Source organism: Somniosus microcephalus, chromosome 16, assembly GCF_052327205.1.
Source record: "Somniosus microcephalus isolate GS21.2 chromosome 16, FLI_Smic_1.0, whole genome shotgun sequence".
NCBI classification, from domain to species: domain Eukaryota; kingdom Metazoa; phylum Chordata; class Chondrichthyes; order Squaliformes; family Somniosidae; genus Somniosus; species Somniosus microcephalus.
The window spans coordinates 71,138,679-71,161,414 of NC_141002.1; the positions used below are offsets into that span (position 1 = coordinate 71,138,679).

At 42.7% G+C, this 22,736-nt stretch overlaps 1 protein-coding gene across 3 annotated transcripts in view; it reads right to left on the reverse strand.

Moving 5' to 3' along the window:
• The window catches only part of LOC147106260 (ras-related protein Rap-1b), an 84,465-nt gene that overhangs the window by 31,775 nt on the left and 29,954 nt on the right, over window positions 1-22,736 (reverse strand). For 2 of the 3 annotated variants that reach the window (XM_086009224.1, XM_086009223.1), the window contains 2 exons: window positions 7,493-7,581; window positions 314-382 (listed from right to left, as the gene is read on the reverse strand). In XM_086009224.1, coding sequence (XP_085865350.1) covers window positions 314-382; window positions 7,493-7,549 — 126 coding nt within the window. In that variant the 5' untranslated portion in view covers window positions 7,550-7,581. Of the gene's footprint in view, window positions 1-313; window positions 383-7,492; window positions 7,582-20,357; window positions 20,498-22,736 lie in introns of all 3 variants that reach the window. The other variant, XM_086009222.1, reaches the window with a different exon arrangement.

Sequence of the window (22,736 nt, forward strand, 5' to 3'; positions counted from 1 at the left end):
AGGCAACCAATTACAATGCTTCTTATAAAACAAGACTAATCACCACAATCACTAACTAAGATTTACCTGTACTTACCCAAGACTGTGACATACAGCTGCTCGAAGCAGCTCAGAGGAGTACAGCACCTGTGGTGCAGAAATTCTTCACCAAATTGTCCCACTCTACATTTGAAGGAAGCATGGAAGCCTACTAGATACCCAATAGCCATCAAGATTAGATGGTACTTGCAGTTTTTGTTTCTGAGGATGTGCTTTATCATGGCCCTAGCTTCGGAGGGAGACATTAAGACTTTTGACTTCATGGTAAACTCACCTTTCTGTAGGAGTCCTCTATTGTTGGATCATACTTTTCAACAAATATTCCTTGAACAAATTGTACAGTCTGCAAAACAGTGCAATTGACTAGGCATTACTATCAAAACACATGCATGTACAAGGTGAACTTCACAGATTGCCGTCAAATTATAATATATACAATAATGACCTTTAATGGTTGTTTTAATTCCAGTGCTTGGGAAATAGAATTTGACAAATGTTCTCTGGATAAATGCACTATACTACATGCTGTGGCTGTGAGCAAGAGACCAGGAATAGTCCCATGTTAAATCTCTAGGATGTGTCAAGTTATCCAGTCTCACCCAATGGAGCGGTGAGGCAGGTACAATTGGCCTCAACACCAGTTTGGGAGAGGGGGAAAATGTCAGCCGGGGCTCTCAATTATCACCATAAAGCCATTATCTGAAGAGTGTGTGTGGACGTCAGGATCAGGTACAAATGAGAAGGGAGGGGTCCATGGCGAATTAAAGTCAAAGTTATACAGCACAGAAAGAGGTCCTTCGGCCCATCGTGTCTGCGCCAGCCATCAAGCCCCATCTATTCGAATCCCATTTTCCAGCACTTGGTCCGTAGCCTTATATGCTATGGCGTTTCAAGTGCTCATCTAAATGCTTCTTAAATGCCGTGAGGGTTCCTGCCTTTACCACCCTTTCAGGCAGTGAGTTCCAGATTCCAACCACCCTCTGGGTGAAAAAGTTTTTCCTCAAATCCCCTCTAAACCTCCTGCCCCTTACCTTGAAACTATGCCCCTTGGTTATTGACCCCTCTACGAAGGGGAAAAGTTCCTTTCTATCTACCCTATCTATTCCCCTCATAATTTTGTACACCTCCATCAGGTCCCCCCTCAGCCTTACATAGAAGATAGGAGCGGGAGTAGGCCATTTGGCCCCTTGAGCTTGTTCCGCCATTTAATGAGATCATGGCTGATCATTCAAATCGAGTACCCTGTCCCTGCTTTCTCCCCATATCCCTTGATCCCTTCAGCCTTAAGAAATATATCTAACTCCTTTTTGAATATATTTAATAAGTTGGCCTCAACTGCCTTCTGTGGTAGAGAATTCCACAGGTTCACCACTCTCTGGGTGAAGAAATTCCTCCACATCTCAGTCCTAAATGGCTTACCCCTTATCCTTAGACTGTGACCCCTGGTTCTGGACTCCCCCGCCATCGGGAACATCCTTCCTGCATCTAGTCTGTCTAATCCTGTTAGAATTTTATAAGTTTCAATAAGATCCCCCCTCATTCTTCTAAACTCTAGCGAATATAGCCTAATCAACCCAATCTCTCTTCAAACGTCATTCCTGCCATCTCAGGTATCAGTCTGGTGAATCTTCACTGCACCCCCTCCATGGCAAGAACATCCTTCCTCAGATAAGGTGACCAAAACTGCACACAATACTCAAGGTGTGGTCTCACCAAGGCCCTGTACAACTACAGCAAGACACCCTTGCTCCTGTACTCGAATCGTCTCGCTATGAAGGCCAACATACCATTTGCCTTCTTAACCACCTGCTGCACCTGCATGCTTACCTTCAGCAACTGGTGCACAAGGACACCCAGGTCTCGTTGCACTTCCCCTTTTCCCAATCTATTGCCGTTCAGATAATAATCTGTCTTCCTGTTTTTGCCACCAAAGTGGATAACCTCGCATTTATCCACATTATACTGCATCTGCCCAATCACCCAACCTGTCCAAATCATACTGGAGTTTCTCTGCATCCTCCTCATAGTACACATGCCCACCCAGCTTTGTGTCGTCTGCAAAGTTGGAGATATTACATCTAGTTCCCTCGTCTAGATCATTAATATATATTGTGAATAGCTGGGATCCTAGTACCGGTCCCTGCAGGACCCCACTAGTCACTGCCTGCCACTTGGAAAACGACCCGTTTATTCCAACTCTTTGCTTCCTGTCTGCCAACCAGTTCTCTATCCAAGTCAGTACCTTACCCCCAATCCCATGTGCTTTAACTTTGCACACCAATCTCTTGAGGATGTAACTGGTAAAATAGATAAGGGAGAACCAGTGGATGTGGTGTATTTGGACTTTCAGAAGGCTTTCGATAAGGTCCCGCATAAGAGATTAGTGTGCAAAATTAAGGCACATGGGATTGGGGGCAAGGTATTGACTTGGATAGAGAACTGGTTGGCGGACAGAAAGCAAAGAGTTGGAATAAACGGGTCGTTTTCCGAGTGGCAGGCAGTGACTAGTGGGGTACCGCAAGGATCGGTCCTAGGACCCCAGCTGTTCACAATATATATTAATGATCTGGACGAGGGAATTGGATGTAATATCTCCAAATTTGCAGACGACACAAAGCTGGGTGGGAGGGTGTGCTGTGAGGAGGATGTCGTGAAACTCCAGTACGATTTGGACAGGTTGGGTGATTGGGCAGAAACATGGCAAATGCACTATAATGTGGATAAATGTGGCAAAAACAGGAAGGCAGATTATTATTTGAATGGCAATAGATTGGGAGAAGGGGAAGTGCAGAGAGACCTGGGTGTTCTTGTGCACCAGTCACTGAAGGTAAGCATGCAGGTGCAGCAGGCGGTTAAGAAGGCAAATGGTATGTTGGCCTTCGTAGCAAGAGGGTTCGAGTACAGGAACAAGGATGTCTTGCTGCAGTTGTACAGGGCCTTCCTGAGACCACACCTTGAATATTGTGTGCAGTTTTGGTCGCCTTATCGGAGGAAGGACGTTCTGGCCATGGAAGGAGTGCAGCGAAGATGCACCAGGCTGATACCTGGGATGGCAGGAATGACGTATGAGGAGAGATTGTGTCGATTGGGCTTATACTCACTGGAGTTTAGAAGATTGAGAGGGGATCTCATCGAAACCTATAAAATTCGGTCAGGTCTGGACAGACTAGATGCAGGAAGGATGTTTCTAATGGCCGGGGAGTCCAGAACCAGGGGTCATAGTCTAAAGATAAGGGGTAAGCCATTTAGGACTGAAATGAGGAGGAATTTCTTCACCCAGAGTGGTGAACCTGTGGAATTCTCTGTCACAGAGGACGGTGGAGGCCAGTTCATTAAATATATTCAAGAAGGAGTTGGATATATTTCTTAAGGCTAAAGGGATCAAGGGATATGGGGAGAAGGCAGGGACAGGGTACTGAATTTGGATGATCAGCCATGATCTCACTGAATGGCGGAGCAGGCTCGAAGGGCCTACTCCTGCTCCTATCTTCTATGTTTCTTATGCGGGACCTTATCGAAAGCCTTCTGAAAGTCCAAATACACCACATCCACTGGTTCTCCCTTATCTATTCTACCAGTTACATCCTCATAAGAGATTCCAGTAGATTAGTCAAGCATGATTTACCTTTGGTAAATCCATGTTGACTTTGTCCGATCCTGTCACTGTTTTCCAAGTGCTCTGCTATTACATCTTTTATAATGGACTCTAGCATTTTCCCCACTACCGATGTCAGGCTTACCGGTCTAGAATTCCCCGTTTTCTCTGCTCTAAGGAAAACAACCCCAGCCTGTCCAGTCTCTCTTCATAGCTGAAGCGCTCCAGCCCAGGTAACACCCCGGTGAATCTCCTCTGCAACCTCTCCAATGCAATCACATCCCTCCTATAGTGTGGCAACCAGAACTGCACACAGTATTCCAGCTGTGGCCTAACTAGCGTTTTGTAGAGCTCCATCATAACCTCCTTGCTCTTATATTCTATGCCTCGGCTAATAAAGGCAAGTATCCCATATGCCTTTTTAACCACCTTCTCTAACTGTCCTGCTGCCTTCAGGGATCTATATACATGCACACCAAGGCCCCTCTGATCCTCTGTCCTTCCTAGGGTCCTGCCATTCATTGTGTATTCCCTTGCCTTGTTAGTCCTCCCAAAATGCATCACCTCACACTTTTCAGGGTTAAATTCCATTTGCAACTGTTCTGCCCATCTAACCAACCCATCTATCGTCCTGTAGCCTGAGGCTTCCCTCCTCGCTATTTACTACTCCACCAATTTTCGTGTCATCTGCAAACTTACTGATCATACCTCCTACATTCATATCTAAATCATTAATGTACACTACAAACAGCAAAGGACCCAGCACCAATCCCTGCAGTACACCACTGGACACAGGCTTCCAGTCACAAAAAAACCTTCGACCATCACCCTCTGCCTCCTGCCACTAAGCCAATTTTGGATCCAATGTGCCAAATTGCCCTGGATCCCATGGGCTCTTACCTTCTTGACCAGTTTCCCATGTGGGACTTTGTCAAAAGCCTTACTGAAGTCCATGTAGACTACATCAATTGCACTACCCTCATCCACACACCTCGTCACCCCCTCGAAAAATTCAATCAAATTGGTTAGACATGATCTCCCCGACAAAGCCATGCTGACTGTCCTTGATTAATCCTTGCCTCTCCAAATGGAGACTAATTCTGTCCCTCAGAATATTTTCCAATAATTTCCCTACCACTGATGTTAGGCTCACTGGCCTGGAATTCCCTGGTTTATCCCTACTACCCTTCTTGAATAATGGTACTACGTTAGCTGTTCTCCAGTCCTCTGGCACTTCCCTGTGGCCAGAGGTCCTGAAAATGTGTGTCAGAGCCCCTGCAATCTCCTCCCTTGCCTCACACAGCATCCTGGGATACATCTCGTCAGGGCCTGGGGATTTATCCACTTTTAAGCCCGCTAAAACCGCTAGTACCTCCCCCCTCTCAATATTAATTTGTTCAAGTATATCACAATCCCCCTGCCTGATTTCTATGCCTACATTGTCCTTCTCCATCGTGAACACAGATGCAAAATATTCATTTAAAACCTCACCTACATCTTCCGGCTCTACACACAGATTGCCACTTTGGTCCCCAATGTGCCCTACTCTTGCCCTTAATATACTTATAAAATACCTTGGGATTTTCCTTTATTTTGGCCGCCAGTGTTATTTCATGCCCCCTCTTCACTCTCCTAATTTTTATTTTTTTTCATTTTTATAAAAAGTACCCCCCCCCCTGCACTTTCTATACTCCGCTAGGGCTTCCACTGTTTTTAGTCCTTTTTATCTGCCAAAAGCCTCCATTTTATTCCTAATCCATTCTTGTATATCCCTCGACATCCAGGGTTCCCTGGGCTTGTTCGTCCCACCCTTGACCTTTACGGGAACATGTTGGCGTTGTACTCTCTCTATTTCCTTTCTGAAAGACTCCCACTGCTCTGATGTGGATTTTCCTACAAGTAGCTGATCCCAGTCCACTTTGGCCAGATCCTGCCATATCATATTAAAAATCGGCCTTCCCCCAATTTAGAACCTTTATTTCCGGTCCATCTTTGTCCTTTTCCATGACGACCTTAAATCTCACCGAATTATGGTCACCATCACCAAAATGCTCTCCTACTGACACTTCTGCCACTTGCCCAGCTACATTCCCTAGAATTAGGTCCAGAACCGCCTCTCTCTTGTAAGACTTTCTACATGCTGGCTCAAAGCGCTCTCCTGGATGCACTTTAAGAATTCTGCACCCTCTAAGCCTTTCACACTGACTATCCCAGTTAATATTGAGGAAGTTGAAATCCCCTACTATTACAGTATTACCCTATTATTTCTACACTTCTGAGATTTGCCTACATATCTGTTCCTCTATCTCCCCCTGACTGTTTGGGGGCCTATAGTACACTCCCAGCAAAGTGCTTGCCCCCTTTTTGTTTTTAAGTTCTACCCATATGGCCTCATTAGAGGAACCTGCCAAGATATCATCCCTCCTTACAACAGTAATTGACTCCTTGATTAATATTGAGACACCCCCTCCTCTGTCTCACCTGAAGATTCTATACCCTGGAATATTGAGCAGCCAGTCCTGCTCCTCCCTCAACCATGTCTCTGATAGCAACAATATCATACTCCCATGTGTTCATCAACACCTTCAATTCATCTGCCTTACTCGCAAGACTCCTTGCATTAAAATAAATGCCATCCAGCCTTGCCATACTCCCTTGTGCCGTTACATATTTGCTCTGTCTTCCAAGCTGACTTGTTTTTTTCCTCTATATTTTGCTGTGCATCACCCCCTACTATAGCTCCACACTGTATCCCATCTCCCTGCCAAGTTAGTTTAAACGGCCCCCCCCCACCCCCAAACAGTACTAGCAAACCTCCCCACAAGGATGTTGGTCCCGTTCCGGTTCAGGTGCAACCCGTCAGACTTGTACAGGTCCCACCTTCCCCAGCGATCCAGGAAACTAAAGCCCTCCCTCCTGCATCAACTCTTTAGCCACGCATTCATCTGCTTTATCCTCCTATTCCTATACTCACTAGCACGTGGCACCAGGAGTAATCCAGAGATTACAACCTTTGAGGTCCTGCTTTTTAATCTGCTACCTAACTCCCTAAATTCTTGTTGCAGGACCTCATCCCTCTTTCTACCTATGTCGTTGGTACCAATGTGAACCACGACCTCTGGCTGTTCACTCTCCCCCTTCAGAATGCCCTGCAGCCGTTCAGTGACATCCTTGACCCTGGCACCAGCGAGGCAACATACCATCTTGGAGTTACGTCTGCGGCCACAGAAAAGTGTATCTGTTCCCCCATCACTATTGCGCGCCCACTCTTTTTCCTCCCCTCCTGTGCAGCTGAGCCACTCGTAGTGCCACGGACTTGGCTCTTGCTGTATTCCCCTGAGAAACCATCTCCCCCATCAGTATCCAAAACTGAAAATCTGTTGGGAGAGGGAGATGGACCCAGGGGACTCCTGCACTACCTTCCTAGTTCTTTTATTCCGTCTGGCGGTCACCCATTTCCTGTCTGCCTGTGCACTCTTTACCTGCGGTGTGACCACCTCGTTAAACGTGCTATCCATGAAGATCTCAGCTTCGCGGATGCTCCAGAGACTCCAGCCGCAGCTCCAGCTCTGAAACGTGGATTTTGAGTAGCTGCATCTGGAGACACTTCCTGCACGTGTTCGCCCTGGACACCAAAAGTGTCCCCGACGTCCCACATAGCACAGGAGGAGCACTCCACGCTGCCGAGCTGCCCCGTCATGTCCTACCCTTAATTTACTCCCGTCAGCATTCCATATTTAGACTTTCATGAAGAGTCAGTGAACGAGGGCTGCCGCCAACAGCGGACCCATACAAGGGTGGTTAAAGATAGGAAATTGGAGGCACACATAAATACGACACAGCAGTTATAGAACTCACCAAAGCTGACTTTCCGACACCTCCTGAACCAAGGACCACCAACTTATACTCACGCATTGTGTAGCGTTTTCAGTGAATAGCGTTTCCAGCTGCACCAAAACAAAATCACAATTGATAGATAAATGGTGCCGTTCGAGTGGGATTAAATGTCAATTTCAGAACAAAGTTAATCCTGTTAAGGTAGGTTACATAGAATGTACAGCACAGAAACAGGTAATTTGGCCCAACTGGTCCACACCAGTGTTTATGCTACACCTTAGCCTCCTCCCACCCCTCTTCATCTAACCAGATCAGCATAATCTATTTCTTTCTCCCTCATGTTTATCTAGGTTCCCCTTAAATGCATCTATGCTATTCACCTCAACTAGCAAGTTCCCCATTCTAACCACTCTCTGGGTAAGCAAGTTTCTCCCGAATTCCTTATTGGATTTATTTATGGCTAATGTTCCTTTCAAGCTGCGCGGCCTGCTCTGGATCTCCTGTACAGCCGGCTCACCGGCTTTTAAATGGGTAAAACCGTGGACATGCGGTATTCTGAATGGGCCGCAGGCCCCCAAAAAATTAAAAAGGGAATATTGTTTACGGCCATAATTTTGGTCTCCCTCACGAGTGGAAACATCATCTCTACGTCTACCCCATCAAACCCTTTCATAATCTTAAAGACCTCCACCACGTCACCGCTCAGTCTTCTCTTTGCTAGAAAAAAAAAGAGGCCCAGCTTGCTCAATCTTTCCCAATGGGTATAACTTCTCAGTTCTGGTATCATCCTTGTAAATCCTTTTTGCACCTTTCTTTTTATAATATGGAGACCAAAACTGTTCACAGTACTCCAAGTGTGGTCTTACCAAAGTTCCATACAAGTTCAACAATTTCTCTGCTTTCCAATTCTATACTTTGGGAAATGAACCCCAGTGCTTGGGTTTGATTTTTTAAATGGCCTTATTAACCTGTGTCGTCACTTAGTGGTTTGTGTATCTGTATCTCTTAGCTCCTCTACCCCATTTTGATTCTTTTTTCCAAGGAGTATGTGGCCTCCTCATTCTTCCTACCAAAATGCACCACCTCACACTGATCTACAGGAAACTTTGTGCTATCCGGCACTGACGGGACAGAGCTGTTGCCGTTCCCTCAAAACTGCCGGACACACCAGCGTTAATGTTGAAGCATACGGAGCTTTTCATCTCCGTATCTGACAACAAACACTGTTGCTCAGCAACAGCTTCTAAACAGTCGGCCCGTACCTTGGAAGCGTCTCTCTGAAGCTGTTGCTAAGCTACAGAGACTTTGCAGAGCCTGACTGTTGGGAAAAAAAAGCCACGAGAAGAAAAAAAACCGAACAAAACAGCTCCTGATTTTTGCCGGTGGCTCGAGCTTGTCGGACATTTAGCCTCCGGATAACACAAAGTTTCCTGTATATCGGAATTAATTTGCCAATTACACACCCATTCTGTAAATTTATTAATGTCGTCTTGTATTTTGTCGCAGTCTTCCTCAGTATTAACCATACCCTCCAATTTGGTGTCATCCACAAATTTCAAAATTGTACTCCTGATTCCAGAGTCCAAATCATTTATGTAAATTGTGAACAGCACCGATCCATGTGGAACACCACTTCCCACCTTTTGCCAGTCTGAGTGACTATCCTTAACCCCTACTCTCCAGTCCCTGTTTTGTAGCCAGCTTGCTATCCATTCTGCTACTTGTCCACTGACGCCACATGCTCTGACTTTAGTCACGAGTCTACTACCTTATCAAAGGCCTTTTGAAAATCCAAACATATGACATCTAAATTTCTACTGATGCATTTGATATCTCCAATAACAATTCATGCTAAGTGGAAAACTATTTATGAACTGAAAACAAGCTGACATTTTTTCAGCACAACCCAATCTCTCCCACACTTGCAGTGTGACAAAAGTACCATTTCTTTCCAAATACTTTGTTAAGTACTCTTACATACAGGTACATAATACATACTCATTAATAAAAATGAAAAATGGCATGTAGCTTGCCATTTCATAAACTCGGACTTTCATTAGAAGGACTCACGACGATTGGGCACTACCATCAGGAAAGAATGGCAGTGACACAAATGATCAGCAAGGGTGACAAATGGGAAATCCATTTAAACACTAAAATTAAAGGCAATTATTTTTAAATTAAAATCATCACTTCCAATGAGCAACCGCTCGGAGATCTACATCAACCAAAGCCTAAATTCCCTGCATTACAACAGTGACTACGCTTCAAAATTACTTAATTGGCTGTAAAGCACTTTGGGACGTCCGGTGGTCATGAAAGGCGCTATATAAATGCAAGCCTTTCTTCCTTTTTAAACCTAGTTAGCCAGTGTAGGGTACTACCTGTATTGAGAGTATATGCAAGGTGTGGTTTTTTTTTTTTTTTTTTTTTTTTTTTTAAGTAGAAAAACTAGAATTAGCACATTGTGACTAAAACGGTGTTGTCATAGCTACAACTGTGGCTATTCAGCAATTTCTACTGAATACTGGTCTACAAGAATGCAACCAATTTCTTATCCAACCAGGATCTGCCCTCTAATCCCAAAAAACTCTGCTGTCTTATATGGTAACCTATTGCATGACACCTTGTCAAAAGCTTTTTGAAATCCAAATATACAATGTTGACAAGCTACCGTCATCCGTCAACTCAGTATGAGCCTTGAAAAATTCAACCATCTTCAAGAAGCCACGTTGAGAACCTCTAATAACTTCTCTGTCAAGGTGGTCATACAGAGCATTTCATATAATTAGTGTCAAGCTAATAAACCTATAATTTCCTCGGTTCTGACTTTTTGCCTATTTTGAATGTTGATACACGAGCCTTCCTCCAGTCCATAACAATGATCCCAGGTTCAAGCGAGCTATTAAATACATGAGCAAGGGGCTCACTCAGCACAGCTCTCATTTCTTTGAGCAATCTCAGGTAAATGCCACCTTGACCAGCAACTCAATTCGATCGGAGTTGGGCTGAGGCAAAGGTGGAGGCAGCTAATGTTACGGAGGTGGAAGTAGATGGTCTTTGTGACAGAGGGTATATGGGGTCAGAGTCTCATCTCGGGATCGAATAGGATGCCAAGATGTGAACAGCCTGGTTCAGATGAGACAATGGCCGGGGAGGGAAATAGAATCACTGGCGATGGCCCGTAGTTTCTGGCAGTGGTGAAGACGATGGTTTCAGTCTCCCCAATATTTAATTGGAGAAAATTGCAGCTCATCCACGACTGGATACTGGACAGGCAGTCTGACAACACAGAGCCAGTGGAGGAGTCAAGAGACATGATTGAGAGTTAGAGCTGTGTGTCATCAGCATATATGTGGAACCTGCCCCAATGTTTGCAGATAGTTTTGCCAAGGAGCATCATGCAGATGAGGAAGAGGCTCCAGAGGCAGCAGTGTGGGGCAGGAAGAGAAACCATTACTGGAGATGCTCTGGCTACAATTGAATAGATAAGACTGGAACCAAGCAAGGGCATTTCCACTGAGCTAGACAACAGAGCAAAGATGTTATATAATGACGATGTGGTGTACCACGCCAAAGGCTGCAGAGCAGTTGAGGGATAGTGCACTACAGTCAGTCAGAGGATGCCACCTCCTTCCTTCTCTTGGGCCCTCCTTTTGTCAGTTTAAAAGAGGATTTTCCTCCAGAGTCTAACCTCCTGAAGTAGCACTTCACTGGAGTCTGCTAGGCAATGGAATCCATATCTTGCAACAATCCTTTTAGTTGAAGAAATTTCTTTGGAACCTATAGCTTTTATGGTTACTAAGCTTTCATCAATAAAGTAATCAGAATAAACTATGATACTGCCTATTGTGCCTTTTACCTAGTTTTAGTGGAAGCTAGTAACCTACTTGTAACCCATTTTATAGTCCAATTATACAAGCACGTTATGCCACACTCAACCACAATTTTGACAGATCAAGCCTTTTTGATACTGATTCCTATCTGAATAAATAGTGACCAAACACGAGCAGTTGACCAAAATATTATTTTCCTGTTCCCCTTCGCTGTAGGGTTTATTCCAAGATAACTACATCAAATTGACTATATGCATGCAACCTACAAATCTCGAAAAATGAACAGCTTCAAAAAAAACTGAATTCAAATGTACAATTGAAAAACAGCCTGAATAAAGGCCTATGACCAAGATCACTGGTGTTAGATGATTGAATAAGTTAAATTCCTTGCCAATAAATTGGATTTGAGGATCTTTAATATAAAAAGTGTTTTGGGATCACATTCTGCAATTCAATTTAAATTTTCTGTGAAAACTGAAACCCAATGGTCTGATGTATGACATACAAGGAGTAGTTAGAATGGAATGCAGTGAGATATAAGCTTGTCATTTCTAAAGCATCAGGTAACCCAATAAGTTCATCAATTGTGTTATGGGGTAATAAAATGACATTAAAAAAGGTGACATTTTGGCAATGGTGGGGTTAGAAACTGTTGACGGTAGAACTAATGTTGTGAAATCTATTTCCTGGGGAAGGGAGCAACATGCCCACCAATCTCCCTTTTGTTGACATACTGCCCCTCCCAAGGAAATTTAGACTTTTAGCAGTGCATTTTCCAGCATTTTGGAATCTTCTGTAACTTTCTGAAGCCAAAAGTAGAGGTGGGCAGAATGCATTAGATCCTTAGTCAAGTCCAGCAACAATGCTATATATGAAAAGGAACACATTTAGAATCCCCGGAACAAATGCTCTGAAGTCATCCCTTACAATACCATTCGACATCAAATAATATGGGCGACAGCGAACACCCTTGCCTCACCCCTCTTTTGAGAGACGGATTCAACGAGTTCCCATCCACTCTTAGATGAGTCTGGGAACTGGAGTACACATCTCGGATAAACCCAAAATGTGGCCGTGTACGCCCAGAGCTTGCGACTTTCGCAACAACTTGCATTTATAGAGCGCCTTTAAAATTGTAAAACGGCCCAATGCTCGAGTGTGAGTGAAGAAAAAATAAATCAGAGTGGAAGGAAGAGTGAGGAAGGATGGGGGGGTTGGGAGGGTGGTCAGAGGCAAGGGGGAAAAGGGGAAGGGGAAAATAGAGGGAGAACAAAGGAGTTTGTTTTTGTTCCTTGGGCAATAATTCAAGCTAAATGAATTTGGAATAAATAATATAAGTTTCAGCTTTGGAGAGCAAATTTTCCTTAACCAAAACATTCTTTTATGGGGCATGTTCTTGGCGTATGCATTCCCTAAATTAAAAATACCAGTGCCCAATTTAACAATGATATTACACTACAAGTTGTGTTTACTGCAAACCTCAGGTATATATTAAAACGTTAAGATTAACTGCCTAGTTGAGAAAGCCCACTGCTAATGCATTAGTACCATTATATCCTATTTACTAATGAATAAGTTTCTCTCTGTTGAAATGAAACTAATTACAGGTTATCAAGGAATCCCCTAAATAACACCAGATCCACCTAGCACAGCAGTCATGCTAGGCATGACCTATGCATTGGCTTCTCTTGCTGAGCTGATTACATATTCCTAGGAATGAGACATTTATTCAACAGCATGAATGCAACTGACTTAACTCATGACAGTAAGCTATTAAAAATTCCTGAAATAAGGTATGGCGGAAAAGAAAATAAATTATATGGACTTAAATTTTTGACCACTAAAAACAAAATGATGACAAACGGTCATCGACCTGAAACATTAACTGTTTCTCTCTCCACAGGTGCTGCCTGACCTGCTGAGTATTTCCAGCATTTTCTGTTTTTATGACAAAATATAATATTTATTTAGTCATCCAGAATGGCTCTGTCGAAGCAGGAAAACACAATGCTAACATACTTCCCTGATGAAGGGCGTAAGTTTTATTGGAGTGCTCAGTAAAGAAATCTGGAGACAAAGTTTCTACCTAAAGCACGCAGTTTAAAAATACAAACCCAATTATAGAGATACTAGAAATTAGATCAGACTTTTAAACTTCCAATTTTGCTCATGAAACTAGAGTTCAACTTAGCAGAGCATAAGGTTTTAAGAACAGAAACTGAAAACTTTATCTACATAAGTAGACAATTTGCAATGCTCATATACCGCACCTTTAACATAGTAAAATGCCCCAAGATGCTTTACAGGAGGATAAGATGACAAAAAATTGGACACGGAGCCATATAAGGAGAAATTAGGGCAGATGACCAAAAGCTTGGTCAAAGAGGTAGGCTTTAAGGAGTGTATTAAAGGAGAAATTGAGGTAGAGAGGTGGACAGGTTTAGGCAGGGAATTCCAGAGCTTAGGGCCTAGGCAACAGAAGGCACGGCCACCAATGGTTGTGCGATTATAATCAGGGATGCGCAAGAGGCCAGAATTAGAGGAGTGCAGATATCTCGGGGGGAGGGCGGGGAGGGAGATCACAAAAGATAGGAAGGGGCAAGGCCATGGAGGGATTTGAAGACAACGAGAATTTTGAAATCGAGGCATTGCTTAACCGGGAGCCAATGTAGGAAAGCGAGCACAGGGGTGATGGGCGAACTGGACTTGGTGCGAGTTAGGACAAGTTAACTAAAGTGTTGCCTTTTGTTTCAGTATGTTTTACAGTTTCCCTAACCTTACATGGTGAACTGCCATATTCATGTATGCTACATGAACAAATTAAATTAAGATTATAAATTCATCCATACTGCCACTTCATCCTCACTAAGCCTCAAATATTGTTAGTGCGGGGATTTATAAAATGCACTTTCCCCATGGAAAACAACTAAACCAGATTAGGAAGATCCCACGGTTGATCCCAGTACTGTGTAAGCTGATCTCAGCCAGGCTGGCAATGGGGTCACTACAAGTGGTCTCAGCACCCTGGGTTAAAGAGGGGGAAAGTTAATCATGGTCCTAACTTAAGCTTCCCACTTCCAATCCGTGAGTGTATGGGAAGAAGAATGGGTTTGAATGAGAGGCCCACTGCAGCCAAGTAGCCTACCAACACTCACTATTACGGCTCAGACAGGAATAAAGGCCATTTAGATAAGATATCAGACTACAACCAACATCTGTGGAATTATGCTCCGAGCAAGAAGTCGACATATTAAGGAGGACAAGTATTTAAGAAAATTAGCAAGATTAAAAAACAAAGACAAACCATTAAAACACTAGATCAGCAAGATTAATATGGATAAAACTGCTAAGAAAAAATTAAATCCCACTTTTGGAGACATTCCCAGAAAAGTACATCTTCAACCCAGGAAATATTTCTTTTAGTTCTCAACTTGCATTTATTGTCTAATGTGCAGTGTTATAACCTCCAAATACAATGCAGGTAATTATTTTTGCAGCTAGTATTAAGTTTGGCAAAAATATGATTTTGAATCAGGAGCAAGTTTAGTTGAGTTATTAAAACCCAATTAAAGATAGGCTTGACCAGTATGATACTTTTATATTACAGATCCACAGTGAATTTCCTTGATGGTAATTCTGTCCTGTTCATACTCTAGGGTGGATTCACACACACACACAGTTGCTTGGAAGGCACAATGCAACTATATATGCACCGTTAATGTAAAGTCACATTTCGCAATTTCAACAGTCTGGTTGCGAACTTCCTTTATGTTAGCAAAACTCCATACAAACCTACAGTTGGGGAAAGAGCATTGCTGGGTGAACTGAGCTGTCAGATTGGCCATGACCAGCTCCAAGATTGCCAAACTGTGGCATGCGTCACTGTTGGAAACCACCTAGCTTTGTTGAAGTCAGTATTTTCCATTACAGGCAACCAGCAAAATCGCTGCTCAAGAAGTATTTTGCCTCTGATGGCATTAGCGGCAGGCACTATTTACTGGTTTGCACCTAACAGCATGCTTACCAAACTAAATCCCATAGTACAAAAAGGCCTAGAAAACTGCTGACATCTCGGGAAATTTAATGGCCCAGAAATTCGGGTCCCCATGGGCGAGTACGCGCTGGGTACTCACCCGCAGGCCCAATGAAAGTGCTGGTTTCGTGCATGCACTGCGCGTGCGCGGGAAACCGGAACTTCCGTTCCCTTAAAGGAAGGGGTTCACAGGTCGAACGCGTGTGCCGGAGAGGCAGCGCGTACGCCTGGAACTTCCGTTTTTTTTTTTTGGCAGGTTTCTCCGGGAGGGTAAGTCTCCAGGAGTTACACTTTTAAAAAGCAGTCGCAAGGCCTGCTTTTAACAAGGTAAGTGGTGAATTAAGTAAAATTAAAACATTTTTTCCACAGGTTTATTATTTTTAAATACTTTAAAGAAAAGCAAGTTTATTTTTAGCCCAGTTAGAAACTGCAATTAATTTTTTCAAAAATTTAAATTATTGTTTAAAATAGTTATTTTATGTAATTTAGTTATTTTAAAAATGTGATTAAAAAATTTTTTTTTTGAAATTTTAATTATGTTTTGGGGCTGATTTGTAATTATACTTTTGACAGCTCTTCCTGTCAAATTTATGAATGGGCATTCCCTGCTACCATTGGCTCCCCATGGTCCACTTCGAACTAACTGCGCCCCTGGGATACGCAAGCACTGCGCGCCGGCAGTTGGAGGAGGCCCAGGATCAGAATACCACACGGGCCCACAGCAAGGTAAGTAAGTGCAGGTCGGAGGCTTGCACCCGCGGGAAGCCTCCGACCCAAAGTTCTGGGCCAATGTTTTCACTTCACACACTGATTAAAATACACACTATTACAATACAAGCTACATTAATTCAAATTCACCCTGTAGAAACTAGATTATATGAAATACACACACATACATACTAATTGATTACAAATTGCATTGCACATGAGCTGTCAAGACGAAGTGTAATCTTCAGGTGAAGTGGGATCAGAGGCCTGGGGATATTTGGACCTAGGCACGCAGACATAATGCAGGCAGCACCATGTTTTTCATCTTGATTCTGTTCATTACCTTCAAGCATTCATTGCCCTCCTGTAACATACATGGCCCTTTCTGATCTCTTGCCACAACAGAATGCCCAGGACTCTGCCATTTAGCTCTTTTTGTGTTGGACAGTATTGTGAAGGAGCATTTTTGTAACAAATTTTACTCAACACTAAACAGCATGAAATAAACTATGCTAAAATAGCACTATCATCTTACCAAGTACAGTCAAGTTTGCATTATGTTAAGTCACCAACTGTTATAACCCGTATAATGTTATACTGCCGACTAGTCCTGCCTGTGCTCAGTAGGTTTTTGTACACATTTAAGTTTGTGTATCATTACAGCCCTATAATGTTATAATTCATTTAAGTGTTACACAATTTTGTGGTCTCAATTAGAAAACAATTGAATAATGTTCAATCTTCTGTAATTTTCATTAGGTGTACAAATTTTCATTAGGTGTACAAATTTTAACAACCAAAGATTGACCAGATTGTTTGCTCATAATTGCTCCATCTTCTTACAAGAGTGGAACTTCCTACGAGGAGTGGTTATTTAAGAGAAGCTGTTACAGTAAAGTATTGAAATACCCATAGCAGCTGTTACTTGTGTAGAAATTTAACCACATTTTTTAAAAAAGGCAGCTATCTGAATTTGAGCCCCAAGTGCGATATTATCACTGCTCTGGGCATGAAATCAAAGTCATAGATTGAATTAGCAAAAGAATATGGTGTCACTCAGGAAGTCATCAGTAAAATCGGTCAGGAACAGGGTTCTGTCTTGAAAAGGGTCAGGAGCATAGACTTTAGAAGGGACATGAAATGGCTATGCACTTCTCAACTCGGTCACATTGGAGCAGCTTGAATGGTTCAAAGTAGAATGCGATAAAAATGTCCCAGGAATTTCAGAACAAATTTTGTTGAAAAAGCCATAAAAAAATAATTTGGCTAGTGATTTCTCTGAAGTTAACCCAGGATGAATCAAGAGATAGAAAAAAATTCAAGCCATAACCCAAGAAAATGGTCAGAGTCAATGAAGTGACCCCAGAAATGACAAAAAAGTGTTATTCATTATGGATAGCTGCCCTGCACATTTGGAAATTTCTTGCCTAAGGGATGTGGATCTTGTCCATCTTCCAAAGAATACCACTTCTAAGCTTCAGCCGATGGACGCTGGAGTTATCAAGTTTTTCATGGGTCACTATCAGAAGTTCCTGGCTTGAAAAAGATTAGCTGCTTAAGAAACCAGGACTGAATTCTCCATTAGTTTGCTGGATGCAATGAATTTTGTTGCTCGAAGTTGGGATCTTGTGACGTTGAGCAGCACTGCAAACGACTTTCGCCATGAGGGGATGGTTGGTAAAGGACAGACCTTGGAGGAGAAATTGAAGCGGACCCGGAGCTACAGAACGTTTAGGGGTGACTTCAGCAAGTAGCACTGATCCCTCTGATGTTCCTCAGTCTGACTGAATCGCCACTGTTGACTCTTTGAGCACCCGAACATCCAATGGAGCGTTCAGCCCACCCGAGCCGGAATTAAATAATGAAATTGGTGAGGATAGGGACAACTTTGAAGATCCTGATCCTTGCTCCTGATCATCCGACTCTAGCAGCCTGTCTCAGGATGCTCTTTGAGATTATACACAATGCTCATCTAGTAACTTAAGTTTGACTCATGCGAAGATTCACCAGACTGATATCTGGGATGGCAGGAATGATGTATGAGGAGAGATTGGGTCGATTGGGCTTATACTCGCTGGAGTTTAGAAGAATGAGAGGGGATCTCATTGAAACTTATAAAATTCTAACAGGACTAGACAGACTAGATGCAGGAAGGATGTTCCCGATGGTGGGGAAGTCCAGAACCAGAGGTCACAGTCTAAGGATAAGGGGTAAGCCATTTTAGGACAGAGATGAGGAGGAATTTCTTCACCCAGAGAGTGGTGAACCTGTGGAATTCTCTACCACAGAAGGCAGTTGAGGCCAATTCAGTAAATATATTCAAGAAGGAGTTAGATATATTTCTTAAGGCTAAAGGGATCAAGGGATATGGGGAGAAGGCAGGGACAGGGGATATGGGGAGAAGGCAGGGACAGGGTACTGAGTTTGGATGATCAGCCATGATCTCATTGAATGGCGGAGCAGGCTCGAGGGGCCGAATGGCCTACTCCTGCTCCTATCTTCTATGTTTTCTGTTTCAAAAAAGTTGACTAGTCTGGCAAAAAAAAGCAATTGCTCATTATTTCATTTCAAAGAGAACGCAGTCCAAAATAACTGATCGTTAAAATAAACCGTATTAGTGAAATGAAAGTAAAATTTTGGATGTTTACTTTTTATCTTTTGAAATATAAAAGTCTTCAAAACAGTCTGGAACTGTTTGCAAGTGTTTATAAGGAAAGTTCCCCTATTGTTATAGTATTTAGAATGTTAGCAATGCTGTCAGACCAGACAAAATGATATGTACAGCAAAAAATTGATTACGACAATCGGTATTAGGGTGTAAAAGGATACTGGATTACGCATCAGCTTTCTAACTGCATTAAAAAAGGAATTCTTGCTGGAAAGCAACCAAGTAGTTATACACGTCAAATGCAGCAATTTCCTTCCTCCTCGCATTAGTTGTATAGGATCAAAAAAATAGGCGGTAAAGATCATAGTAAGGCAAAACTGATCTACCAATCCTGAATTACTTCAGAGAAAAAAAAGCAGTCTTAATTTTTTTTAAATATAAAACAGATCCAATTCTCAACTTGCTCCATCAGCCATTAAAATGATGGAATTTTACCATTTTGTACTGCTTTATAAATATTATACAAAGCACAAACTTCTGACCCCTGATTTTTTGGATAAATCACTCGTGGGCAAAGATGCTCCCCAATTTCCCATATGGAAGGATCCTCCAATTTTCTTTTTTTTTGGGTTGGGGGGGGGGGGGGGGGGGGGGGGGGGGGGGGTTGGGAGGTGGAAGAAAAAATAAGTTGCTTCCCCCCCAAAAAAAGGGGAGGAGGAGACAATATTAAAATACAAAAGGAAAAAGTCACCTCGTAGTATTTTTACACTGGTGGTCAGTCACAAAGGGCTGGAAACAGTTCAACTGTACTGGAGCAAGCGCATTACTCAGATAAATTAAAACACACATTATTTATGGGATTTAAATCAGCACTATCAACTTACAATGTCAGGTGCTCTGCCGGACAATATCAAAGTCCAAAGGGATGAAATTGGACCTGGGTGGGATGGAAAACACGTGGTATCGCATCAGTCGCCTGTTTTTCCCTCCGCCCAATATTCAGTTCCATTTAGAACCAGATATCAGACATGGCAAATAACAAATTGGCAAATTTGATTCTGCCCGATTTGTGTCCCGCCCATGTCCAAATTCATCCCACAAATATCGAATTGAAAATGCAATTATTGCGGTGTAAATGGTTCCACCATAAGCTTGGTAATTTTTAATTTTATTTATTCTGTTTGACATATTGACATTATCATACTAAATCCTGTTGGATCTTTAGACCCCTCATTTGTATTGGGGACGAACCTGCCAAAAATAGAATAAAGCTAGATGCACCCTAATTTTAATAAGTTATGCTTCCCAATTTTCTTTCTTACTCTCCCGAAGGCAACTCATGCTGGGTCACCATTCCATGTGCCGCTGACCTCCAGCACCTTTATCAAGTGACTGGTTCATGTGCAGGCCTAGACTGCAATTGTCAACAGACTAGTTAACTACTTTGGCAGAGAATGGTGCATCCTATCCTCAGGAGATGTAGAGAGACACAGCAGTATTAAGGATGCTGTGCATGGCATGGGAAGAATTGCTTTCTCAGCTGGACAATGCCATATGGTAGGAAGCAACTTGAGCAAGAGGAGTCATGTAAACACTTTATTTCTAGTGGTACCCCAAGGAGCAAATCTTCAACAAGCAATTCACAAGTAGTAAAAACAGCAAATTGTGAAACTGCACAGCAGGAAAAAATAAATCAGGAACCTTTCTGTCAGAATATCTCGAGCTGTAAATCAAGCTTTTTTTCAGATGCTGATAATGCTGAAAAAACACAGGACCATCAGTTTTCTTTTGATTTCTAGCAGTTTTCTTGTCGCCTCTGCAGCTCAGTCAGTAACTTCCATCTTCAAAACCAAGAATAATTTTGGATATTATACTGTACTAAAAAGTACTGATCAAAAAAGAAAGTTAAGGCAGCTGATAAATCGCATCCAGACTGATAACCAATGAATCCATCCACTAACCCAAGTAAAATTTGAGGAAACACTGGCTAAATGGAACTGCCCCATTTGCATCGAATATTTGTAGATTGATCAGCAAACCTTAAATACAAAAATAAAATTCTGAAAACTATCTCCCACTAGGGCTCAGTACTTCCTATTGAAGCTGATCAGCTCCCACAATCATCATTCTGGTAGCTGCCATTTAAAAAAAAATATATTACTGGCAAGTAAGTCTGGTGGTGTCATTAGAAAACATAGAAACAAAGGAAAATAGGAGCAGGGGTAGGCCACTTGGCCCTTCGAGCCTGCTCCGCCATTCAATGTGATCATGGCTGATCCTCTCTCTCTCCCCATACCCCTTGATGCCTTGTGTCCAGAAATCTATCTATCTCCTTCTTAAATATATTCAGTGACTTGGCCTCCACAGCCTTCTGTGGTAGAGAATTCCACAGGTTCACCACCCCCAGTGAAGAAATTTCTCCTCATCTCAGTCCTAAATATCCTACCCCGTATCCTGAGACTGTGACCCCTCGTTCTAGACCCCCCAGCCAGGGAAACATCCTCCCTGCATCCAGTCTGTCTAGCCCTGTCAGAATTTTATATGTTTCAATGAGATCCCCTCTCATTCTTCTAAATCTCTCCTCATACGACAGTCCTGCCATCCCAGGAATCAGTCTGGTGAACCTTCGCTGCACTCCCTCTATGGTAAGTACATCCTTTCTTGGGTAAGGAGACCAAAACTGCACACAGTACTCCAGGTAAATAATAATAATTCTAAAAGGTCTAAGTGTTAAAAAAACCAAGCCAGAAGGCTTTGTGTCTTAATGCGAGGAGCATTCATAAGAAGGTGGATGAATTAGCTGCACAAATAGATGTAAACGGATATGACATAATTGGGATTACGGAGACATGACTCCAAGGTGACCAAGGCTGGGAATTCAACATCTAGGGGGATTCAATATTCAGGAAAGACAGGCAGGGTAGCATTGCTGGTTAAAGAGATTAACACAATAGTAAGGAAGGGTATTAGCTCTGATCTTGTGGAATCTGCATGGGTAGAGCTGAGAAATACCATGGGGCAGAAAACGTTGGTGGGAGTTGTATACAGACCCCCAAATAGGAATGCTGAGGTTGAGGATGGCATTAAATGGGAAATTAGAGACGTGTGCAATAAGGGCACAGCCGTTATCATGGGTGACTTTAATCTGCATATAGATTGGGCTAACCAAATTAGTACCAATACTGTGGAGGTGGAATTCCTAGAGTGTATACGGGATGGTTTCCCGGACCAATATGTCGAGGAACCAACTAGAGATCAGGCCATCTTAGACTGGGTATTATGTAATGACAAAGGATTAATTAGCAATCTCGTTGTGCGAGGCCCCTTGGGGAGGAGCGATCATAATATGATCGAATTCTTCATTAAGATGGGAAGTGAAATAGTTGACAGAGAGACTAGGGTCCTGAATTTAAATAAAAGGAAACTACGATGGTATGTGGCGTGAGTTGGCTAGGATGGATTGGGAAACGTTACTTAAAGGGTTGACGATGGATAGGCAATGGCAAACATTTAAAGATCGCATGGATGAACTACAGAATTTGTTCATCCCTGTTTGGCATAAAAATAAAAAAAGTGACTCAACCGTGGCTAACAAGGGAAATTAGGGATAGCATAAGATCCAAGGAGAGGACATATAATTTGGCCAGAAAAAGCAGCAAACTTGAGGATTGGGAGCAGTTTAGGATTCAGCAAAGGAGGACAAAGGGATTAATTAAGAGGGGGAAAATAGATTATGAGAGTAAGCTTGCAGGGAACATAAAAACTGACTGTAAAAGCTTCTATAGATGTGTGAAGAGAAAAAGATTGGTGAAGTCAAGCGTAGATCCCTTGCAGTCAGAATCAGGGGAATTTATAATGGGGAACAAAGAAAAGGCTGACCAATTAAATACATACTTTGGTCTGTCTTCACAAAGGAGGACACAAATAACCTCCCACAGATGTCAGGGAACATAGGGTCCAATGAGTGGGAGGAACTGAATGAAATCAGTATTTGTAGGGAAATGGTGTTAAGGAAATTAACGGGATTGAAGGCCGATAAATCCCCAGGGCCTGATAATCTACATCCTAGGGTACTTAAGG